The sequence below is a fragment of the Cucurbita pepo genome, chromosome 18 (assembly GCF_057944985.1).
Source record: "Cucurbita pepo subsp. pepo isolate OVF chromosome 18, ASM5794498v1, whole genome shotgun sequence".
In the NCBI taxonomy this organism is placed as follows: domain Eukaryota; kingdom Viridiplantae; phylum Streptophyta; class Magnoliopsida; order Cucurbitales; family Cucurbitaceae; genus Cucurbita; species Cucurbita pepo.
In genome coordinates, this window is record NC_141815.1 from 1,621,974 (window position 1) to 1,642,084 (window position 20,111).

The window sequence follows — 20,111 nt, forward strand, 5'->3', positions numbered from 1 at the left end:
TCCATTGAACGGAACCACACGTGGTCGCTGACTGCACTTCCTGTTGGAGTCAAAGCTATTGGGGTTAAGTGGATTTACAAGATCAAATTAAATGAACCTGGAGAGGTAGACAAGTTCAAAGCTCGGCTGATTGTAAAAGGGTATGCTCAAGAGTACAAAGTAGATTACATAGAGGTATTCGCACCAGTGGCTCGAATGGATACAGTGAGGATGATCATTGCTGTAGCAGCACAAAAAGGATGAGGAATCTATCAGCTCGATGTCAAATCTGCTTTTCTACATGGTGAACTAAAGAAAGATGTATTTGTTGAACAACCATAAGGTTAATAAGTAGTAGGGAAGAAGGACATGGTTTATAAGCTGCATAAGGCTTTTTACGGACTAAAACAAGCGCCTAGAGCTTGGTTCAACCGCATTGAGGCTTATATCGTCAAGAAAGGTTTTGTAAGCATCTCTAGTGAACAAACATTATTCATCAAACAAAAGGGAGGTAAAATTCTAATTGTGAGCATTTATGTTGATGATCTATTGTTCACTAGTAATGATGAGGAGTTGTTGAATGAGTTTAAGCGCTCCATGATGGATGAATTCGACATGACTGATTTGGGGAAGATCGAGTTATTTTCTTGGCATTGAAGTGATGCAGAAGGCTGATGGCATCTTTATATGTTAAAGAAAATATGCTGTTGAGTTGATCGAGAGGATTGGGATGCAAAATTACAACTCCATTTGCAATCTGATAGTCCCTGGACAGCAGGTTGGCCGAGATGAAGCTGGTGTGAAGATCGATTCAACGCTATATAAGCAAATGGTGGAAAACTTAATGTATCTCACAGTCATAGGACTTGATTGCAAAAAGAATCCTGAGGTACTTGAAGGGAACTCTGGAATTTGGGATATAGTATCAACGTGAAGGGAAGAGTGAACTTTTAGGCTACATCGATAGTAACTATGCGGGAGATGTGGATGATAGTAGGAGCACTTTAGGCTATGTTTTCTTAATGAGTGGAGGAGCTGTGGCATGGTCTTTAAGGAAGCAACCAATCGTCACTTTGTCAACTACTGAAGCAGAGTATGTAGCAGCAGCTACATGTGCCTGTCAAGCCATTTGGATGAAAAGGATATTGAAAGAAATCGAGCATGAACAAGATGAAGAGATGGTTCTGTTTTGTGACAACATGTCCACTATCAAGTTGTCAAAAACTGTAGTCATGCACGGAAAGTCAAAGCACATAAGGGTTCGATACCATTTTCTCCGAGAATTGACAAAGGAGGGTGTAGTTAAATTGGTCTATTGCAGCACTGCGGAGTAGCTGGCCGACATAATGACAAAGCCTTTGAAGATGACATCATTTCAATGGATCAAAGAAGCATTTGGGATGAGTGTTGTGAACTAAACTCTTGATCAAGTTCAGTTCAAGGGAGGAAGTGTTGAGTTTAGATTATTTCAATAAAAACCTATTCTCTAGGTTTAGAATAGGTCAATTTCTGTTAGTTATTTTCTTGTTATTAGTGGAGTTATTGAGTAGTGTCATGTATTTCCATTTTTCTGTGATTTGATGTATTTCCTATAAGAAGGCATTGTAACCTTTGAATAAAAACAGATGATTCTCGTGCATTTGCCAAGTTTGTAGCTATGAATAAAAACAGATCATTTTGGTGTATTTGCAAGTCTCTAACTTACCGTTATCACCACTGTAGAATAGCTCTGAAGATTAGAAGATAATGCCATGTACTTGAATTAAAGCTGAATTAGTTGGTTTAATCACTCCATTGAGAAGATGGAGAAATTGATGATGATAGTTTGGATTCTCGTATTTTGAAAAAAAGGCGACAGATGACCACGACAACAACCACAACAACAACAAAACAACAACAACCACCACCACAAGAACAACAAAACAACAACAACCACAACAACAACACTTATTTATAATAAATTCATAATAATTTGATTCATTAATTTTGATCCATTAATTTAATTTAACAAAAAAAAAATTATTTAATTTAATCCATTAATTTTGATAACCAATCCTATTATTTAATTTATAGCCTTTAATTTAATTTGATCCATTAATTTTGATAACCTATTCTATTATTTAATTTATAGCCTTTTATTATAAGATATTTTATTTTTAAACAAAATATTTGATTTTAGGTATAATAAATTTTTAATTTAGTGTGAAATATAATATAATATAATAATAAATGATGTGATATGAATATTCTAAAAAATGTCCACAATAAGGTTCGAAACTACGTGATAGAACTCAATAGATTTTAAATTTGTCTCTTTAGTCACTCAAACACTCAAACATATCAACGTTTGTAGAAAAAATTTATTATTTTTAATTTCATAAAGTTTGTAATTGTAAATTGTCAAATTAACATCGTTTTTGTGTAGATTTAAGGGGATCAGAATTAAATCATGGCCACAAACTGAATACATTTATGCACTTAATATATAATGTTTTGAGAAAATATATAGAAAAGCACGTTATTGTTTATATTGATAACATTATAATTTATTTGAAATTTTTTTAAACATTTTTGTAAGTTATCAAATATAAGCAAGCTAAGGGTAATATGGTAGCTGATGTGCTATATACAAAGGTACGATCAATAAAGCTTTAATATCACGATCAACACTACTTATGTCTTAGAGAATTTGTAATCGATCAATAAAGCTTTAATATCTAGAGGGTTAAAACAAACTGAACGGTATATATGCAAAGTGGGTGAAATTTATTGAAACATTTTCGTATGTTATCAAATATAAACAAGGTAAGGGTAATATGGTAGCTGATGTGTTATATCTAAAGGTACGATCTCTTTATTTCTCTTAGTATAAAAATTCTTAGATTTGAACATATTAAATAATGATATAAAGTTCATATTATTATTAGAGGATTATTTTGCATAAATATTAAAAAAAAAAAAAAACTCAAATCTAAAAAGAATTTTTATATAAAATAAATGCAAATGTTATTTAATTTTTATTAAAAATTTGTTAATATCCAAAACAAAATGGGTGGTTCATTAAATGAATATAATCATTTATATACAGTAAAATCTTTTTTTCAGTTCAATAAAAATAAATAAATAAATAATAATTGAAATTTTTAACTCCAAAATAATTCTTATAAAAATATCAATTATAATAAATTAATAATAATTTTTTAATTATTTAATTAATTTTATTTTTATCAAAATTTGATTAGACGTAAATGAAATAATAGTAATTATTAAAACGGTATAAATAAATGTCTTAATACATCTATTGATAAGTGAAAAATAAATTAGTTTAATTATTTTAATAATTTGATAAATAAAAATAAAATAACTAATCATAATTGATTATTTAAAATCAAATCATTAATAAAAATTATAAATATTTTAAGAAAAAACGGTCATAAATTAACACATAAACTAATTGTTTAGTTTATTATTCACAAATATTTTATTATTTAAATTTCTCTTTAAAATACTTAATAAAATTTTATACTAATATGATATTAAATTATTCGTTTAAATAAGATTATTACGTGGATTAAAAATATTTAAGTTTGTAATTAATGTTAGTGATCGGTCATGACTCATAATTTTTGTTTAGCTCATTTTGTAAATATTTTTGTAAATATCTAAGACGTCTTGTATCTCAAGTATCAATTCTGGTAATAGACTCCTCGATTTTGTGGTCAACAGAGGATAACAAGTTGTCTTAACCCGAATACCGTCATCATATTAGTACAAGTCTTCCGAGCAAGCAAATTTAAAGAAAATTGGCTCACTTGTCTGATATAATATTTAGTAATAAGAAACACTTTAATAGCCGAAAAGAAGTAAATAAATAAATACTATGGATATGAGAGATTGACGAAAAAATTTGGTTAGGTTATGGGTAGAAAGGGATAGGTTTGTGATAGATTCATAGAACGATAGTGTTAGGATACGTTCCTGTGATGATATGACAAAGGTACGTTCACGTAACGATATGACTGTGATAGGTATAAGAATGTTAAAGCTATGATAAGTTAGAGAACGATATGACCACAAAGAGTTTACGATATGACATGTTTATGATATGATATATTGTGATGTGATATGTTATGTTTAGATTGTTTTGTGTAACCATTGAAGTAATTGTCGTATGAATCGCATGTTATGAAATAATATGTTAAAAGCATGGAGCGTTATGTTATGTTTTCTAAATTGTATGTATACATAATGCTGTCGTGACGGTTACTAGTTCTAACGGGTGTCTGGCCTAAGGAACTCCCAAAGTATGCTCCCCCGACAAGAAAAGTGGCCAGCGGTGTGCGAACTGACTGGTGAGTCTATACTCGCACGTATGGTCTGTGTGTAGAGTATATGGTACACAGCCCAAGTTACCCGTTAACCGTAGGAAATTAGATTGAAAGGATAGGTCCCATCATTGCATTAGCATGTTCTTGCATTTAACCACAATAGTGGGGTCACTTATTATTTCTTTAAATACTCAACGCATGTGCTACTACATTTTTAAGGTTATAACAAGACATTCTTGTACGTCTGACGATGACATTGCATTTTGTCTTGCAAAAATTATTAGCTAGATTTGAGCCTATTAAAAAATTATATAGAGATGACCAAGACTTTATAACTATTTATGCATTTTGTCTTGCAAAAAGATTTGTGGATGATTATTACGTGTTTAATGAATTTTTACTCGAGAAAAGTATGTTTTGTATTCCTAAAAACTTTACAAGAGATTTGTTTTTGAGAGAAGTGGTGGTGTCTTAATGGACAACTCAGTATTAATAAAACTTATAATATGTTATATAAACACTTCTTTGGGTCGAAGATGAAGCATGATGTTCATAATTTTTATAATCAATGTTTTAAATACATAGGAGCTAAATCTAGATTACAACCAAATGGATTGTACGAATAGCATGCAACAAGATGTATGATGCAAAACATGTTGCTAAGTTATTTTTCTAGGGGAGCAACAAGATATATGATGCAAAACATGTTGCTAATTATTTTTCTAGGGGAGTAGTAAAATGACTGGACTCCATAGAATAATTGTTAGCGATAAAGATGTTAAATTTTTAAGTCACTTCTGTAAATTATTGTAGGGGTAAATTGGTACAAAGTTGTTATTTTCAACTATCATTCTTAGATTGATGGGAAAATTGGAGGGGTTAATATAACATTATATGCATAGGCCTATTATTTCTAAGAATATTAAGTCTTGAGACCAAATTTTGTCATTGATAGAGTTTGTGTAATGACGCGTTCCAAAAAAAAAAACGCCGAAAATCTCGCAATTTTGGGTGAGGGTTGCTAAGAGAACATACTATTTCCCCGAGTCCACAGGGGGAGTCATTGTTGTACCATGAGAGAGAAGTAGTAAGATTCAGGTGGGGGATCGATAATGCCGCAAGACTTCGGACGTTTATGAGCCTTAGGTGGAGCAAACCAACGTCGGGGTACTTCGTGGACAAGGAGGATAGACGCACCGTCAAGGACGAACGGACGATGATGATCTCACCGGCAACGGTAGTTTGGTTCCACGATTAGGGTTCGTAGGGACTCTCGGGTGAGGAAGACAGAGCAACGGGCACGGGTCGGTTCTTCAGGTATCCCGCGAGTTCGCCTCGGCCAGCGTACGGCCCATGCCTTGCAGGCCGCGCTCGGACACCGTCACTGGGCTGCGGTTCCATTTTGACCAAAGACCAGTGACAAAAGACACGTCCAGAAACCGTGCGCCGCCAGTGACCTTCGCAGCTCGTCGGCGGCTCCGTTGCATTTCGCGGCTCAGCCCTTTGACTTCGGTTCAGCGGCGTGGCTTGGCGGCTCGGCAGCTCGGTATACAAATATACCGATTCCTAGGTTTCAAACCCTTCTGGAACCATTCCCGCCCTTGTTTCAACCATCTGAGGTCAATATAACTCCACTTCGATAAAAACAGGTTGTGATAAGAACGTACCTTGATAGTTAGACATAAGGGGCTAGTTGTGAAAGGACTCTAAGTGTATCATGTGATCTTACAGGGGTAGTTAGGCGCCGGAGTTAGCGTCGCGAGTGACTTCGGCCAAGGCCAAGGAGGTAAGTAATCTTACTGTTGGCGTTAGTTATCTATGTGTAATGGTGCGTGCATTGCGGCCTTCGCACGTACCATGTGTGTTGTCAACGTATGCTATGCCATGTGTTTATGTTGCTGTGAAATGCCAATGTATACCATGTATGCTATGTTATGTATTTTCTTGTGGTGAAATGTCGATGTATGCCATGCTCATGTATGTGATGCTGTTGCCATGAATTAGTTACCCTCTATGCATGAAATTAATTGACATGTCATGAATGTGTTGAGAGTTTTACGTGTATGGATGTGTTGACTGATGTACTACAATACACTCACATGATGTTTCATTAAGTCATGCTATGCAATGCGATGAGGAAAATGAAACGATGTACGTGTAATGCCATGAGAGTAAGTGTTAGGGACCTCATGCATGTTGTGTCTTATGCATAGGGTTACCGCCATGTTATGTAATGATGGTACGGACGTATGTCATGCGTACCCGACCAAGCTAGACCCAGGGAGTTTGTATACGAACTTGACTGGTGAGCCCACATTAACGTGATGGAGTTAATATAACACATGCGGAAGCAATTTGGATCTTAGGCACTTTTAAAACATCAATTATAGTAAATAACTAGCATGTTCATAAGTATTAAAACTTAATGAGTTTAAATACTAACCTTTTGTAGTTCAAACTCCTTTTTCCTCACAAACCGGTTTATTTGGCAAGCATGCAAGTTTGGTTAAACCAAATTTTGACACCTCAAAATTCCATTAAATGAAGTCAACATTTTGACTCTCTTCATTTTAATTCAACAATTAATTTGAATAATGAATTTCAAATTAGAGTAACATTAAAGGATTAATTAAACTATTTAATTAATATTTAATATTAATTCAAATGTCAATCTCAATCAATTCCGACACATAATTGATTAAGATATTTAAATCTTATTTAAATATCTCAGATTCACTCTTTTTTTAATTCGTAAATAAAACAAAAATGCGGATATTTAAATCTTATTTAAATATCTCAGATTCACTCTTTTAGTTTAATTCGTAAATAAAATAAAAATGCGGTTAAATATATCGTATATATGTAGCGCATATTCCTTAATTTGAATTCGAACACTTCGAACTCACTCGTCACACTGTTCTATGGTTTAGTCCGATATGAGCTAGCAGAGGGACCTAATGGACCTATAGATCATGGACTCCAACGATCAAGATTAACCGGTTAAACTCATTAACCTTTTGTTAACCAACATTCGTTAACTACTAGGACACTCCACTATAGCCTAGTAGTTGCACTCCCTTCACTATAGATATATTTCTGTCCATTTGATATAACCATGATTAGTAAGTTAATCCTTCACAGGTTGTTCGTAACTAGAGCTGGGTCAATTTACCGTTTTACCCTTAAAGTTACTTCTTGTTCCTTATGTCTCACTAATCCTCTAATGAACAATTGGTTTGTGGTCCAACGAGTAAACCGAATCCCTCTCAGGCTAATGAGAGGGTGGGGCCCCTTGTTCAAGACCTGGAGTCAGTGCTTAAGGGAACTACCTCTCTTCTATCCCTAAAAGTGGGTAGGAGTTAATTCCATCTTGCACCCCACGTCCCTAGCCATTCACCCAGTCTTACCCCTGAAATGGGAGGCCTATTAAGTCGGCGAACTAGAGCCACTCTCACCCATGCAAATCTAAGGATAATTCTGAATAAACAGGAGTTCATGGTTAGCTCAGGATTAAAACCGAGTTACCTAGGTTATCGAATGAAAAGAAAATCAGTCTCAACAGTAAACGACATTATAAAGTGAGAGCGGTTTTCTTCATGGTCCGATCTTATGCAATACAAATTGCATAGGACGCCCCCACTTACATGTCTCCACATGTACAATTTAGTGATCACATTGTTTATATCATATACAAAAGTGGGCCGCATCCATAGTGTCCCCAGAATAAGGTGCTCAACTTATCCTTATACTATAAATCATTTTGACTATATACTTGAACTTGATCCACTCTTATGTCTCTACATATAGTTCAAGTAATCATACTATAGCCAGAGTGTTCTTAGTTTATTGGATTTAGATTAATGATCGTAAAGTTCACTTTATTCAATAACAATCTTTATTGAATAAACAACAATAATAACTTTATTGAAAATAGAATATGTTTTTTTGTTTACAAACTATGAGTTTTAGGACATAAAACCCAACATAACATACGTGGGCCGTGCGTGAAGAAGTATCACGCATCCACCTTGCCTTGATAAAGCCAAGCCCGAAGGCCATGTAAAAAGGGAAATGGAAGACAACCCCTCATGTTTGCTTTTCTTTGCTTGTGATTGTGCATGTGTTGTGTGTGAACTGCTTGTGTCCTGTGAATGTGTATTGTATGCTTAACCCCAACAACGGGGCGACTTACTAGGTATTTTATATAATACTCAAGTCACGTGCTATCTATATTTTCAGGTAAGGGCAAGGCTCCCATGTATGGCTGACGGTGAACACTGCCAAGGCCATAGAAGTCTTAGAGAGGGCTTATAGAGTCATAGTCGTCCTATTGAGACTCTTTCGAATAATAGTTATTTGCAATTGTTTCTCCTAGTTAGTTGTTGATCGATTTTCCAGTTAGATCGTCGCTATTGATTTTCCAATAACGAACTACTTATAATAATGATTTTCAGTGTTTTTGAGTTTTGTTTCGCTAATAGAGATGATAACTTTCCAATATGTGAATTGGGTGGGATTTGCTTGTGTTGCATTTGTTGCGTTCTCTGAGTTGTATCATCTTGGTTTTGTTCTTTTCTCCAATCAATGTGGGACTCCCACCAAATCCTTATTGGCACACAGTCTCGTGTTTACCTCCTTCAGAAAATAGTCTCGTTGGCACATAGTCTAGCGTTGCCTCTGATATCATTTATATTGACTTAGGTCCATCGCAAGTAGATATTGTCCTCTTTGAGCTTTCTCTATCGGACTTCCCCTCATGCCTTTAAAATGTTTTTGCTAAGGAAACGTTTTCACACCCTTATTACTTTATTTGATTAGCCTGTAAGGAAACGTTACAAAAATTAATATTTTATCTTTAAATATTTTTTTCCTTACACAAATAATTTTTTCATAATTTTCTCTATGTTACTCTCTCTGATTTTATATATCTATATATATATTCTTGTTATTATTCAATTTTTTTAATAATTATATTTAAATTAATTCAAAATAGAAAACAATATTAAAATATCAAATAAAAATTTCCTAAATTATTTTGAGCATAAATTCTATATTTTGATATGAAATTTTAATTAGGACACCGATAGTCTTATTTTTACATATTTTATACTTAAATATTTTATTTTCAAATATTTTAAATCAAATATTTACGTATCTTAAATTACAAATATTTAATAAATTTTTAAACTTTCAATTTATTATAAATATAATTTTAAATTATTTGATTACAAATTAAATTTTGAGTTAAAAATAAAATAAATTTTATACTGTCAAATCAAATAAAAAAGATTTATTTTATTTTTATTTATAATATTTAAAAAATCAAATTAAAGACTCCTAAATTACTTCCATCCTTCATAAATTTTTTCTATATTTTCGTATAGGTAAATATGGAAAACATCAAATCTAGACTATTCAAAATAGGAAAAGATAGAGTTTTTTAAATTCAAAATAGAGAGATTAATTTTTTAATTTATAAATACAGAATGTTCAATTAAAGGTTAGTGGAGTAACCATTATTTTCTTGAATTCAATTCATCTGAAGCCATTAGCTTTCCTCTACCGTTCAATCAAATTCACCAGCTTTTCCCAGTGATGGCTAATGATCAAGACATTATTAGCAACAAAACTCCCGAACTCATACCTGATGTCATCGACCTAATATTCAGCAAACTCCCTTACTATTATTTGCCGAGCTGCAGGTTGGTCTGCAAAACATGGAACGATGTGATCTTAAGTTCTAAACATGACCCTTCAATCTCGCCTGCTTCCAACTTCTTGCTTGCCCATGTTTATTCCAACCGCCGTGATCGTCTCTCGTTTCGTAATCTCCATTGCTTGGAATTGGATTCAGACCACGTAGAAGGGGTGAGGAGTATTGCTTCATTCAACTTGCGTCTAAGTATTTCCGACGTTCTTTTATCTCAACTATTAATTCGTGCAATGGACTCTTAGCTTTTGTAGTCACCAAAAAAACAAAGAGCTGGCTTAACTCGAATATAGTCGTCATATTAAATCCCATGACGAATGAGTACTTTGAACTTCCCAAGGATGAATTCAAAGGGAATTGGCTTACGTGCTCCTATGGATTTGGATTTTGTCCTAAAACAAAGCACTACAAAGTAGTAAGAAACTCCACCGTGGAAGATAGAAACTCCACCGTCCATAATAACTACAAATCAGAGATTTTTGCTTTTGGGACCCGGCAGGAATGGACACGTATTGAGTCACCGTCCTGTTCTTTTAATGGATGTCATGGTGTTTACTTGAATGGAGGGTTGCATTGGGTTGGACAAGATGATCTTCATCAAGACGTTATTTATCGTCTAAATATGGAAGATGAGAAGTACGAGCACATTCCTTTTCCTAATGATGACGGTTATTTTCCTTGTATTGGAGTATTTAATGGTGCTCTTCATCTAACTCTTTCTATGGAGGGGCACAAGTACACGATGTGGAAGATGAAAGAAGATGGTTCGTGGATTAAAGCATTTAGTTCCATCGTACCAGATGTGAGCAAAAATATTCTTTCTTTTTCAAAATGAACCGTGAAACAGATTAAAATATGTAAAGATGGAAAAATCTTGTGTGTTTGGGCGGGAGCTGAATTAGTATTGTATGATCCGAAGACCGAAAAGATGGAGAAGTTGATGGATGATACAATTGCGAGAGATTTTTCGGTTCACAACATCGAGTGCTTTAATTTTAATGCTCTTTCCGATATTTTGACTCGAAAAATATGTAAATTTTGAGTATAATTTATATTAAAATTGAGATTGAAATTTTGTTTTAAATATGAATTTTAATCATAAGTTTAGAGGTAAGGTTTTTTTTTTTTTTTTTTTTTTTTTTTTTTTATAATTATTTTTTTATTTTATTTTTTATTATTAGAGAAGAGGGTGTACTAATAAATGAATTTATGAATAGTTTAATTTATTTTATTTTTATGAAAATTTGATTAGGAAATACACATATTTAAGTTTTTTTTAATTTTTTAATTTTTTTTTTATTAAAATTAGATAAATAAACCCAAGCATATTATTAATAATATATTTATTAATAAATAAAAAAAATAAATTAGTTTAATTATTTTAATAATTTAATATAATAAAAATTAAATAATTAACCATCATTAATTATTTACAATTAAACCATAATAAAAATATTATAAATATGATAACAAAAACGAAAGTAAATTTAAATTTGTGAAATTTTGATATAAATTATTTGACTATCTTATCTATTTTATTGTTAAATATCTTAAATAAAATATTCTTAAATATTTTATTTTTAAATTGGGTATATTTAAAATGAAATATAATTTAAGATAAAAGGATATAGAAATATTTCAAAATTTTGAAATAGTTAAAATATAATTTAAAAATTGTGTTTAAAAAACATAAGAAGTAAAATTTAGATTAAAACTAAAATAAATTTTAACCAAATTAAAATGAAAAACAAGTAAGGATTTAGAGTTTTATAATTTATAAAATCAAATTTTAAATTTTTATTTATTTTTAATTGGATAAAAATTAAAGATTTATTATTTTAACTTTTATATATTTTATAATTTTTATTAAGTATCAAGACCCGATTTCGAGGTTTCGAAAAATCGAATTGTGACTAAAAAGACGAAATAAAAAATAAACAAAAAAGAAAATAAAAGAAAAGTAAAGTAAACCGTAAAAATTAGGGGTGTACATGGTCCGGGTTGGATCGGGTTGGGGGATTTTTTTGATCCAACCTAAAAGTTCGGGTTGGTTGGATTGGTAACCCAACCCAACCCGAAACTTTTCACAACCCAACCCTCTATTTTCGGGTTGGGTCCGAGTTAGGTTGTCAATTTTTTTTTTAATTTTATTTACACACCATTTATAATTATTCGGAAGATAAAATATATTAAAAATTCACAAACACAAATTAATCTATAATTATTGACAAATAATAATAATAATAATAATAATAAATTCAATAAAAAATAACGAGCGAAAATTGTAACATATTAACATAATTCAACATTGTCATAAAATTAGAGACAATTAAATATCGACATTTTTCAGAATTGGTTAAAATAACAAAAATACAAGGATAGATCATGAAATTAAATAAACAATAAAAATAATTAGTTTAAGAGTATTGTATATAACAAAAATAAAAAATATATAAAAATATTTTAATTGAGATATACTTATTTATACGCTACCTTAAACTATTAGAAAAATAAAAATGTATATAAATTATGATATAATAACGTTACAATAAATAGATAATAAATATATTATAATTTAGAATATATTTTTAAATTATATATACATGTAATTTATGAATATTGTTACGTTATTCTTTAAGTATTTAATATCTTAAATATAAATATAAATCATAATTAATAAATATTTATATTATATGTATAAAATAGTTGTATAAAATATACTAATAGTTATAGGTTAGTTTATTCTAAAATATTTAATTAAAAATAATATAAACGAAACAAAGAAATTAAAAAATACAAAAAAAACATATATATTTGGCTGGCTCGGGCGTGATTGTTCTTCAATTGGACTTAGTACCACTTTGACAAACCGACTAATACAAGAAAAGTCTTAATATATTTTATATACTTTAATTTGTCTCAACCCGAAGGTTTTGCCCATGAACCCAAAACCGAACCGATTTAGTTCGGGTTCATAAAAAATCAACCCAACCCTACCCGAAATACTAATCTAACCCAACCCAACCCTTACTAAAAATACCATTTAGTTAAAACAAAATAGAGAAAAGTTTTATTTCAAATTAATAAAAAGGAATTACAAGTATAAAATGAAATACAAAAGACTCTATAAGACCGACAAGGAACTGACGCTCTAGAACGACACCCCTCTATGACAGTGCAGCTCTCGAACACCTCCCCACTTCGATCGATACCTGAAAAAAAGAAGGGAAAACGGGGTGAGTATAAAAATATACTCAGTAAGCAACCTACTTGTAGGTTCTTAATCGCATCCAAGTTTAGGAGAGAACCACCAACTATACTCTAGACCCTAGAGTCTCAATACTCTCAATACACAGATCGGGGTGGAAGGACTTAACCTTTGAAGCAGTATTTCAGCGTTTGAGGATGAGGTGCTCCCTCATGTATCCCTCATAACTACATGTACCCCTCATACAACCCAGCTAGAATTAGTCACTGCATGGTCAACGTCCTTCCACAGGACGGACCCATCATGCAGGCGACCTTGACCCACTCGCGTGATCAACATCTAACCATGAGACAGATCTCCATGCAGAGTAGTCGATCTACCACTGAGTAACACTTCCCTAACAGGCGTCTCACCAAGCTCAACAGTACCACGCCGGAGTAGGAAGGAAAGAGTAACAGCTCCCTAATTGGCGTCTCGCCCAGCTCAACGGTACCACACCAAAGTAGGAAGGGAAGAGTAACATCTCCCTAACTGGCGTCTCGCCTAGCTCAACGGTACCACACCCGAGTAGGAAGGGGAGGGTAACATCTCCCTAACTAGTGTCTCGCCTAGCTCAACAATACCACACTAGAGTAAGAAGGGAAGCGATGCACAATCAATCGCTAAACCAGATACCGTCGGCTAAGAGGTCATCTCTCTACACCTCGGGGTCATAATGTGGTCCTCTATATTTCAAGGGTAGTTAAAACTATTGAGTTAAGGGTCCTGGCTTCCAGATTCACTCAATCAAGTCTTCCAAGTCCATAACAGTCTAGGGTTAAAGGGTCTCTCCCTCTAAGCTTCGCTCACGACACCATGGACTGTAACATCAGAAGGGTCCCCTAACTAAACCCAACTTAATCCCTACAAGAGTTCACCATAGGCATAGCCCAACACTACAGCTTATCAATCGTATCATAAGTTCACACAATCATTCAACAGGAGTTTATGTATGATTAATAATGCATTCAATTATACAAGCTCAACGGGGCGGTAACATCCACCGACACCCGGAACGCAAATACACAAATTATTCAACGGAAGTTCATGTATAATTAACAATGCATACAATCATACAAGCTCAACGGGGCAGTAACATCCATCAATACCCGGAGCGTAGATACACAAATGATTCAACAGGAGTTTATGTATGATTAACAATGCATACAATCGTACAAGCTCAGCGGGGCGGTAACATCCATCAACACCCGGAGCGCAGATACACAACGTAACGACCCTAAATTTTACCTATTTAATCTAAGGTCATTACTATACCTTGAAATGCGGAATATACATTAAATGGACCTTGTTCATAAATCCGACTTACACTTGCCTTTTATTACCTCGTGAAAGAGAAAATGATTACAAGGGAAATAAAGGAAGAGAACATTATTGAAATAAAGGAAAAGGAACAAAACCGAAATGAATGTCTTATACTACCCTATGATTTATTATGCAAATACAATTCAACCTATACTAACCTATACTATTGTTGCAAACCGAATTCAACCAAGACTATGAAATAATAATAAAAAAAAAACAACTACCCTATGCATGTGCCACAGTCCCGGGGTGTACGATGTCGTCGTCGATGTCACATGGGTGCCTTGCCCTTATCTGAAAAAGTAAAGTAGCACGAGTCTTGAGTATTTCTAGAATACTCAGTAAGTGACTCCCTAACGGGGTTATGCAACAATCACACGCAATGAAATGATGGGACCTATCGTTTCGTCTCATTTCGTTTTCCCTACAGTGCTGTCCTAATGGGTAATCGTGGACGTGTACCATATACTCTACACACAGCCCATACGTGCGAGTATGGGCTCACCAGCTAGTTCGCACACCGCTGGGCCACTTTCCTTATCTGGTGGGCATACTCTGGGAGTCCCTTATGCCGGGATCCGTTAAAACTAGAAACTGTCACGGCAGTGCTATGCAAAGCATAACGATCGTTGCCCTGCCATTGGATGTACGCGTCCGTACCCTCATGATGGAATAGGGGTATCCCCCAGATGCATGAACACACAATATGCATGAGGTCCCCACTAGTCCTACATTTAACATTAATGAACATAACCCCTTGTCACGTTTCATACTTACATGTCATAATCATTTTCATTTCTTTACGTCTCATACATATTCCTCTCGGGGTTATGTTTCCATGCAATTTACTGTATTTCATGTCATACAATTCATGCTGTTTACATTCAAATATTCCGTACAATCATGCCATAATCATTCAAGAACCACATATCGTCACATGCATATCATATCACATTAAACAAAGCAGCATACATAGCATACATTCACGTTCACATGAGTTTGTACTTAAGCACATTAAACTGGCATACAATTCAATGACACGTGCAAATCCACGGGCACGTGCCAACATAAAACAATTAACGCGTAACCTTCGACGGGTGAGCCACTTACCTGGTTAGCTTAAGTCGTTGTCACGTATATATCCTTAATGAAAGTTCGATTCCGTCCTTTGAAATCCAAGTCAACCTATGTGAGCCCATGATATCAGTGTCAAGTTTGAACTCTATAAAATTATTTATTTACTGACAAAATTTAATGGAGTTTCATGCCCCTCATATTTACTGTTTTATTTTTAAATTCTGTTAAACAAATCTTCCCTCCTCCCTTTTTGTAATTATTTTACTTCTGTAAATAGATTTTCAATTAGGTAAATAAGATATTCTTCCACTTCTATATTTATTTTAAACAGATATTGTTGGCCAATTTTAATCGATTGTTTGTCATTAGTGATTTATGGATTTGCCAACTAAAATTTTATTGATTCTAACCTTATTTCCTATACCTTACCATGGGATCTGATTATTAGTATGATGAAGAAAATTTGATCCTAGATTGATTTCTTATAACCTTAACTATAAAGAAAAAGGAAATGATTTTACAGTAATAACAGACCAAAATCTCTGCATCATATATTTGATCCTAGATTGATTTCTTATAACCTTAACTATAAAGAAAAAGGAAATGATTTTACAGTAATAACAGACCAAAATCTCTGCTGAAAGACCATTTTTTCTTTTTCCCAAATCTGACATTTTTTTCTATTTATTTTTGGATGGACTGCGGATGGGACTATAGGTCAGTGGAGAGAGGTGGGTAAATTTTATTTTTATTTTTATTTTTGAGTAAGCCTTTTTTTTTATTTAATTATGAATTATTTTTATTTTTATTATTTCGACGTATATATTTTTTTATAATTATTTTATTTATTTATTATTATTATTATTGTTATTTTTTTTTGTGGGCTATTACATTACCTACCCCTAAAAAGAACTTTCGTCCTCGAAAGTCTCGAACTTGTGGATCAACTCGAGATATTTTTCCTTTATTTCCTCCTCTTTCCCACATAGCTTCCTTGATTTGGTGGTTACGCCACAATACCTTAGCGAAACCTATATTTCTATTACGTAAGGCTTTCACTTCTCGGGCTAGGATTTTAATCGGTTTCTCCTGATAACTTAAATTTTCCTCGATTTCGAGAGGTTTGTAGTCTATTACGTGCGTAGGGTCTACAATATATTTTCTTAACATGGACACATGAAATACATCGTGTACGCTTGAAAGCGAAGGTGGTAAAGCTAGTTTGTAAGCTACCGAACATACTCTTTCTAAAATTTCGAACGGTCCAATAAATCGGGGGCTTAGCTTCCCCTTTCGTCCGAATCTTAGAATGCCTTTCATAGGAGCTACTTTTAGGAACACTGGGTCCCCCTCTTCGAACTCTAAATCCCTACGCCTAACGTCGGCGTATCTCTTTTGCCTACTCTGTGCGGTACGCATTCTTACTCTAATTTTCTGTACCGCCTCGTTGGTGATGCGAACCAGCTCAGGTCCTACAAGTTCTCGTTCTCCTACTTTGTCCCAACACAATGGGGATCTACATCGTTTTCCATACAACGCTTCAAAGGGTGCCATCCCGATGGTTGCTTGGAAGCTGTTGTTGTAAGATAATTCCATTAAGTGCAGTTTAATGTCCCAACTCCCTATGAAATCCATAATGCATGCCCGAAGCATGTCTTCCAGGATTTGGTTTAATCGTTCCGTTTGGCCATCCGTTTGTGGGTGGAAGGTGGTGCTAAAGTCGATGCGGGTACCCATCGCTTTTTGGAGTCCGCGCCAAAAAGGCCGACGTAAAACACGGGTCCCGATTCGACACAATTAACAACGGTACTCCATGCAACCTCACAATTTCTTTAACATACGGTTGGGCCCAATTGTCTACTGTATATGTTGCCTTACCCGGTAGGAAGTGAGCCGACTTTGTCAGATGATCTACAACCACCCAGACTACCATATAGCCCTTTAATGTTTTGGGTAGGTCTACTATGAAATCCATGACAATGTTTTCCCATTTTCATTCCGGTATACTTAGAAGTTGTAGTAGCTCGGTGGTTTTCTGCCTAGAGGCTTTTACTTGTTGGCACACCAAACACTTACTCACGTACTCCGCGATGTCTTTTTCATACTTCGCCACCAGAAGTGTTGTTTCAAGTCTTGATACATCTTTGTTCCACCTGGATGTATCGAGAAGGGTGAGTTGTGTGCCTCAGTTAGGATTTCATTCTTTATTTCGCTCATGGGTGGGACACATAAACGTCCTTGACATAATAATCCGTCATCTGTTGACTTAGAGAATCCGTCCACTGGGCCTACTTTCAATTGGTCTAGGATTTTGCTTAGGCTTGGATCCCCACGTTGTGAGTTTGTGATCCTTTGTCTGAGCGTGGGACGCATTGTCAGTCGGGCTATTTGAGTTGCCACTTCTTTGGTTACTACCGCTATGTCAGCTCGTTCGAAATCAGTTCACACACGTGTCTCTCTTGTGATGAGGGCAGACGAGTGTACTGTTTTTCGACTCAGTGCATCAATGACTAAATTTGCTTTTCCAGGGTGGCACTGGATATCTATGTCGTAATCTTTTACCAGCTCGAACCATCTACGTTGCCTCATGTTCAATTCTTTTTGTGTGAACAAGTATTTTAGGCTTTTATGGTCCGTATAAATTTGGGTCTTTTCGCCATACAGGTAGTGTCGCCAAATTTTTAACGTGAACATCACCACTGCCAGCTCCAAATCATGTGTAGGATAGTTTTTCTTGTAATTCTTTAGTTGGCGTGACGCATATGCAACAACCTTGTCATGTTGCATCAGTACACAACCTAACCCCTTTTTGGATGCATCACTATAAATCACGTATCCCACAGAACTCTCTGGAATTGTGAACACAGGGCGGATACTAGTCTTTGTTTTAGCTCTTGAAAGTTGGCCTCACAAGTATCATCCCAAACGAAAGGTACACTTTTTTTTGTCAATTGGGTGAGAGGCGTGGCTATTCTAGCGAAGTCCTGGACAAACCTTCGATAGTAACCCGCCAATCCCAAAAAACTTCGTATCTCGGTGACCGTTGTTGGGCGTTTCCACTTCGTCACAGCTTCTATCTTATTGGGGTCCATGAAAATTCCGTCTTTAGACACTACGTGCCCTAGAAACGAAACCTGTCGTAGCCAAAATTCGCATTTGGAGAATTTGGCATACAACTTGTTCTCCATTGGGATAGCTAAGGCTTTGCGAAGGTGCTCTTGGTGTTCTAGGTCCGTTTTCGAGTATATCAAGATGTTGTCTATGAACACGATTACACACGAGTCTAAGCACTCTTTAAATACTCAGTTCATTAGTTCCATAAATACCGCTGGGGAATTGGTGAAACCAAAAGACACCACAAACTCGTAGTGGCCATATCTGGTTCGAAAGGCTGTTTCGGTATGTCTTCATTTTTTATCTTAATTTGATGATATTCTGATCGAAGATCTATTTTAGAAAACACTATTGCCCCTCGTAGTTGGTCAAATAGGTCCTCGATACAGGGTAACGGGTATTTGTTCTTTACCGTCCTCTTGTTTAATTCCCTATAATCAATGCATAAACGCATTGAGCCGTCTTTCTTTTTGACAAACAACACTGGCGCACCCCAAGGGGACACGCTAGGTCGAATGAAGCCTTTATCTAATAGGTCTTGCAGTTGTAATTTAAGTTCTTTTAGTTCTGCTGGTGCCATGCGGTACGAGGCCTTAAAGATGGGTCCCATTCCTAGTTTCAGATCTATTCCAAAGTCTACCTCTCGCAATGGAGGGATTCCCGGGAGGTCCTCCGAGAAGACATCTATAAATTCATTTACTATGGATACTGTATCTATGGGTTTTTCCTTTCCTTTTGTGTTTACTTCACAGGCTAGAAACGCACACCCCCCCTTGTTGTACCAGGCGTCTCGCTTTCATCATCGATATCATTTTTGGGGTGGTACCTGTGAAGGTTCCTTTAAACTTAAAGGTGAGTCCGTTTGGAGGTATGAATATCACCTCTTTCTTGTGGCAGTCTATGCTAGCAAAGTTTTCGGCTAGCCAGTCCATTCCTAGTATGACGTCAAAATTTGTCATATCCACTACTTTTAAGTCTACGTGGATGGTTCTAACTAAGTTTATGATTTACTTATAACATTCCCTACATCCTACCATATAATTCATATAAAAAATAAATAAATATCATACGTAAAGACATACATTACATCAGATCACATCACAACACATTTTCATACAGTATCATGTCATGCATCATTTAAAGCCAACCACATTAAATATACCACAAAGATCATACATCCCTCATTCTACATAAGGTATACCTGGCAACGACGGAGCATCGGTAATTGGACCGTGGAACATGCCAAGCCTACTCTGTAGGCTAGTCTACAAGATCTATAACCTAAGGCTCTGATACCATTTGTAACAACCCAAATCCACCGCTAGTAAATATT

The 20,111-nt window shown here is 34.7% G+C and overlaps 1 protein-coding gene across 1 annotated transcript; it reads left to right on the top strand.

Moving 5' to 3' along the window:
• The first annotated feature begins 10,327 nt into the window (after positions 1-10,327).
• On the top strand, positions 10,328-10,852 carry LOC147786901 (uncharacterized). Its single transcript, XM_087119713.1, has one exon. It carries the CDS (start codon positions 10,328-10,330, stop codon positions 10,850-10,852), a length of 525 nt encoding a protein of 174 aa, XP_086975839.1.
• Positions 10,853-20,111: the final 9,259 nt, after the last annotated feature.

Coding starts and splice junctions, on each gene's coding strand:
- LOC147786901 (XM_087119713.1), top strand. CDS start 10,328: ATGACGAATGAGTACTTTGAACTTCCCAAGGATGAATTCAAAGGGAAT.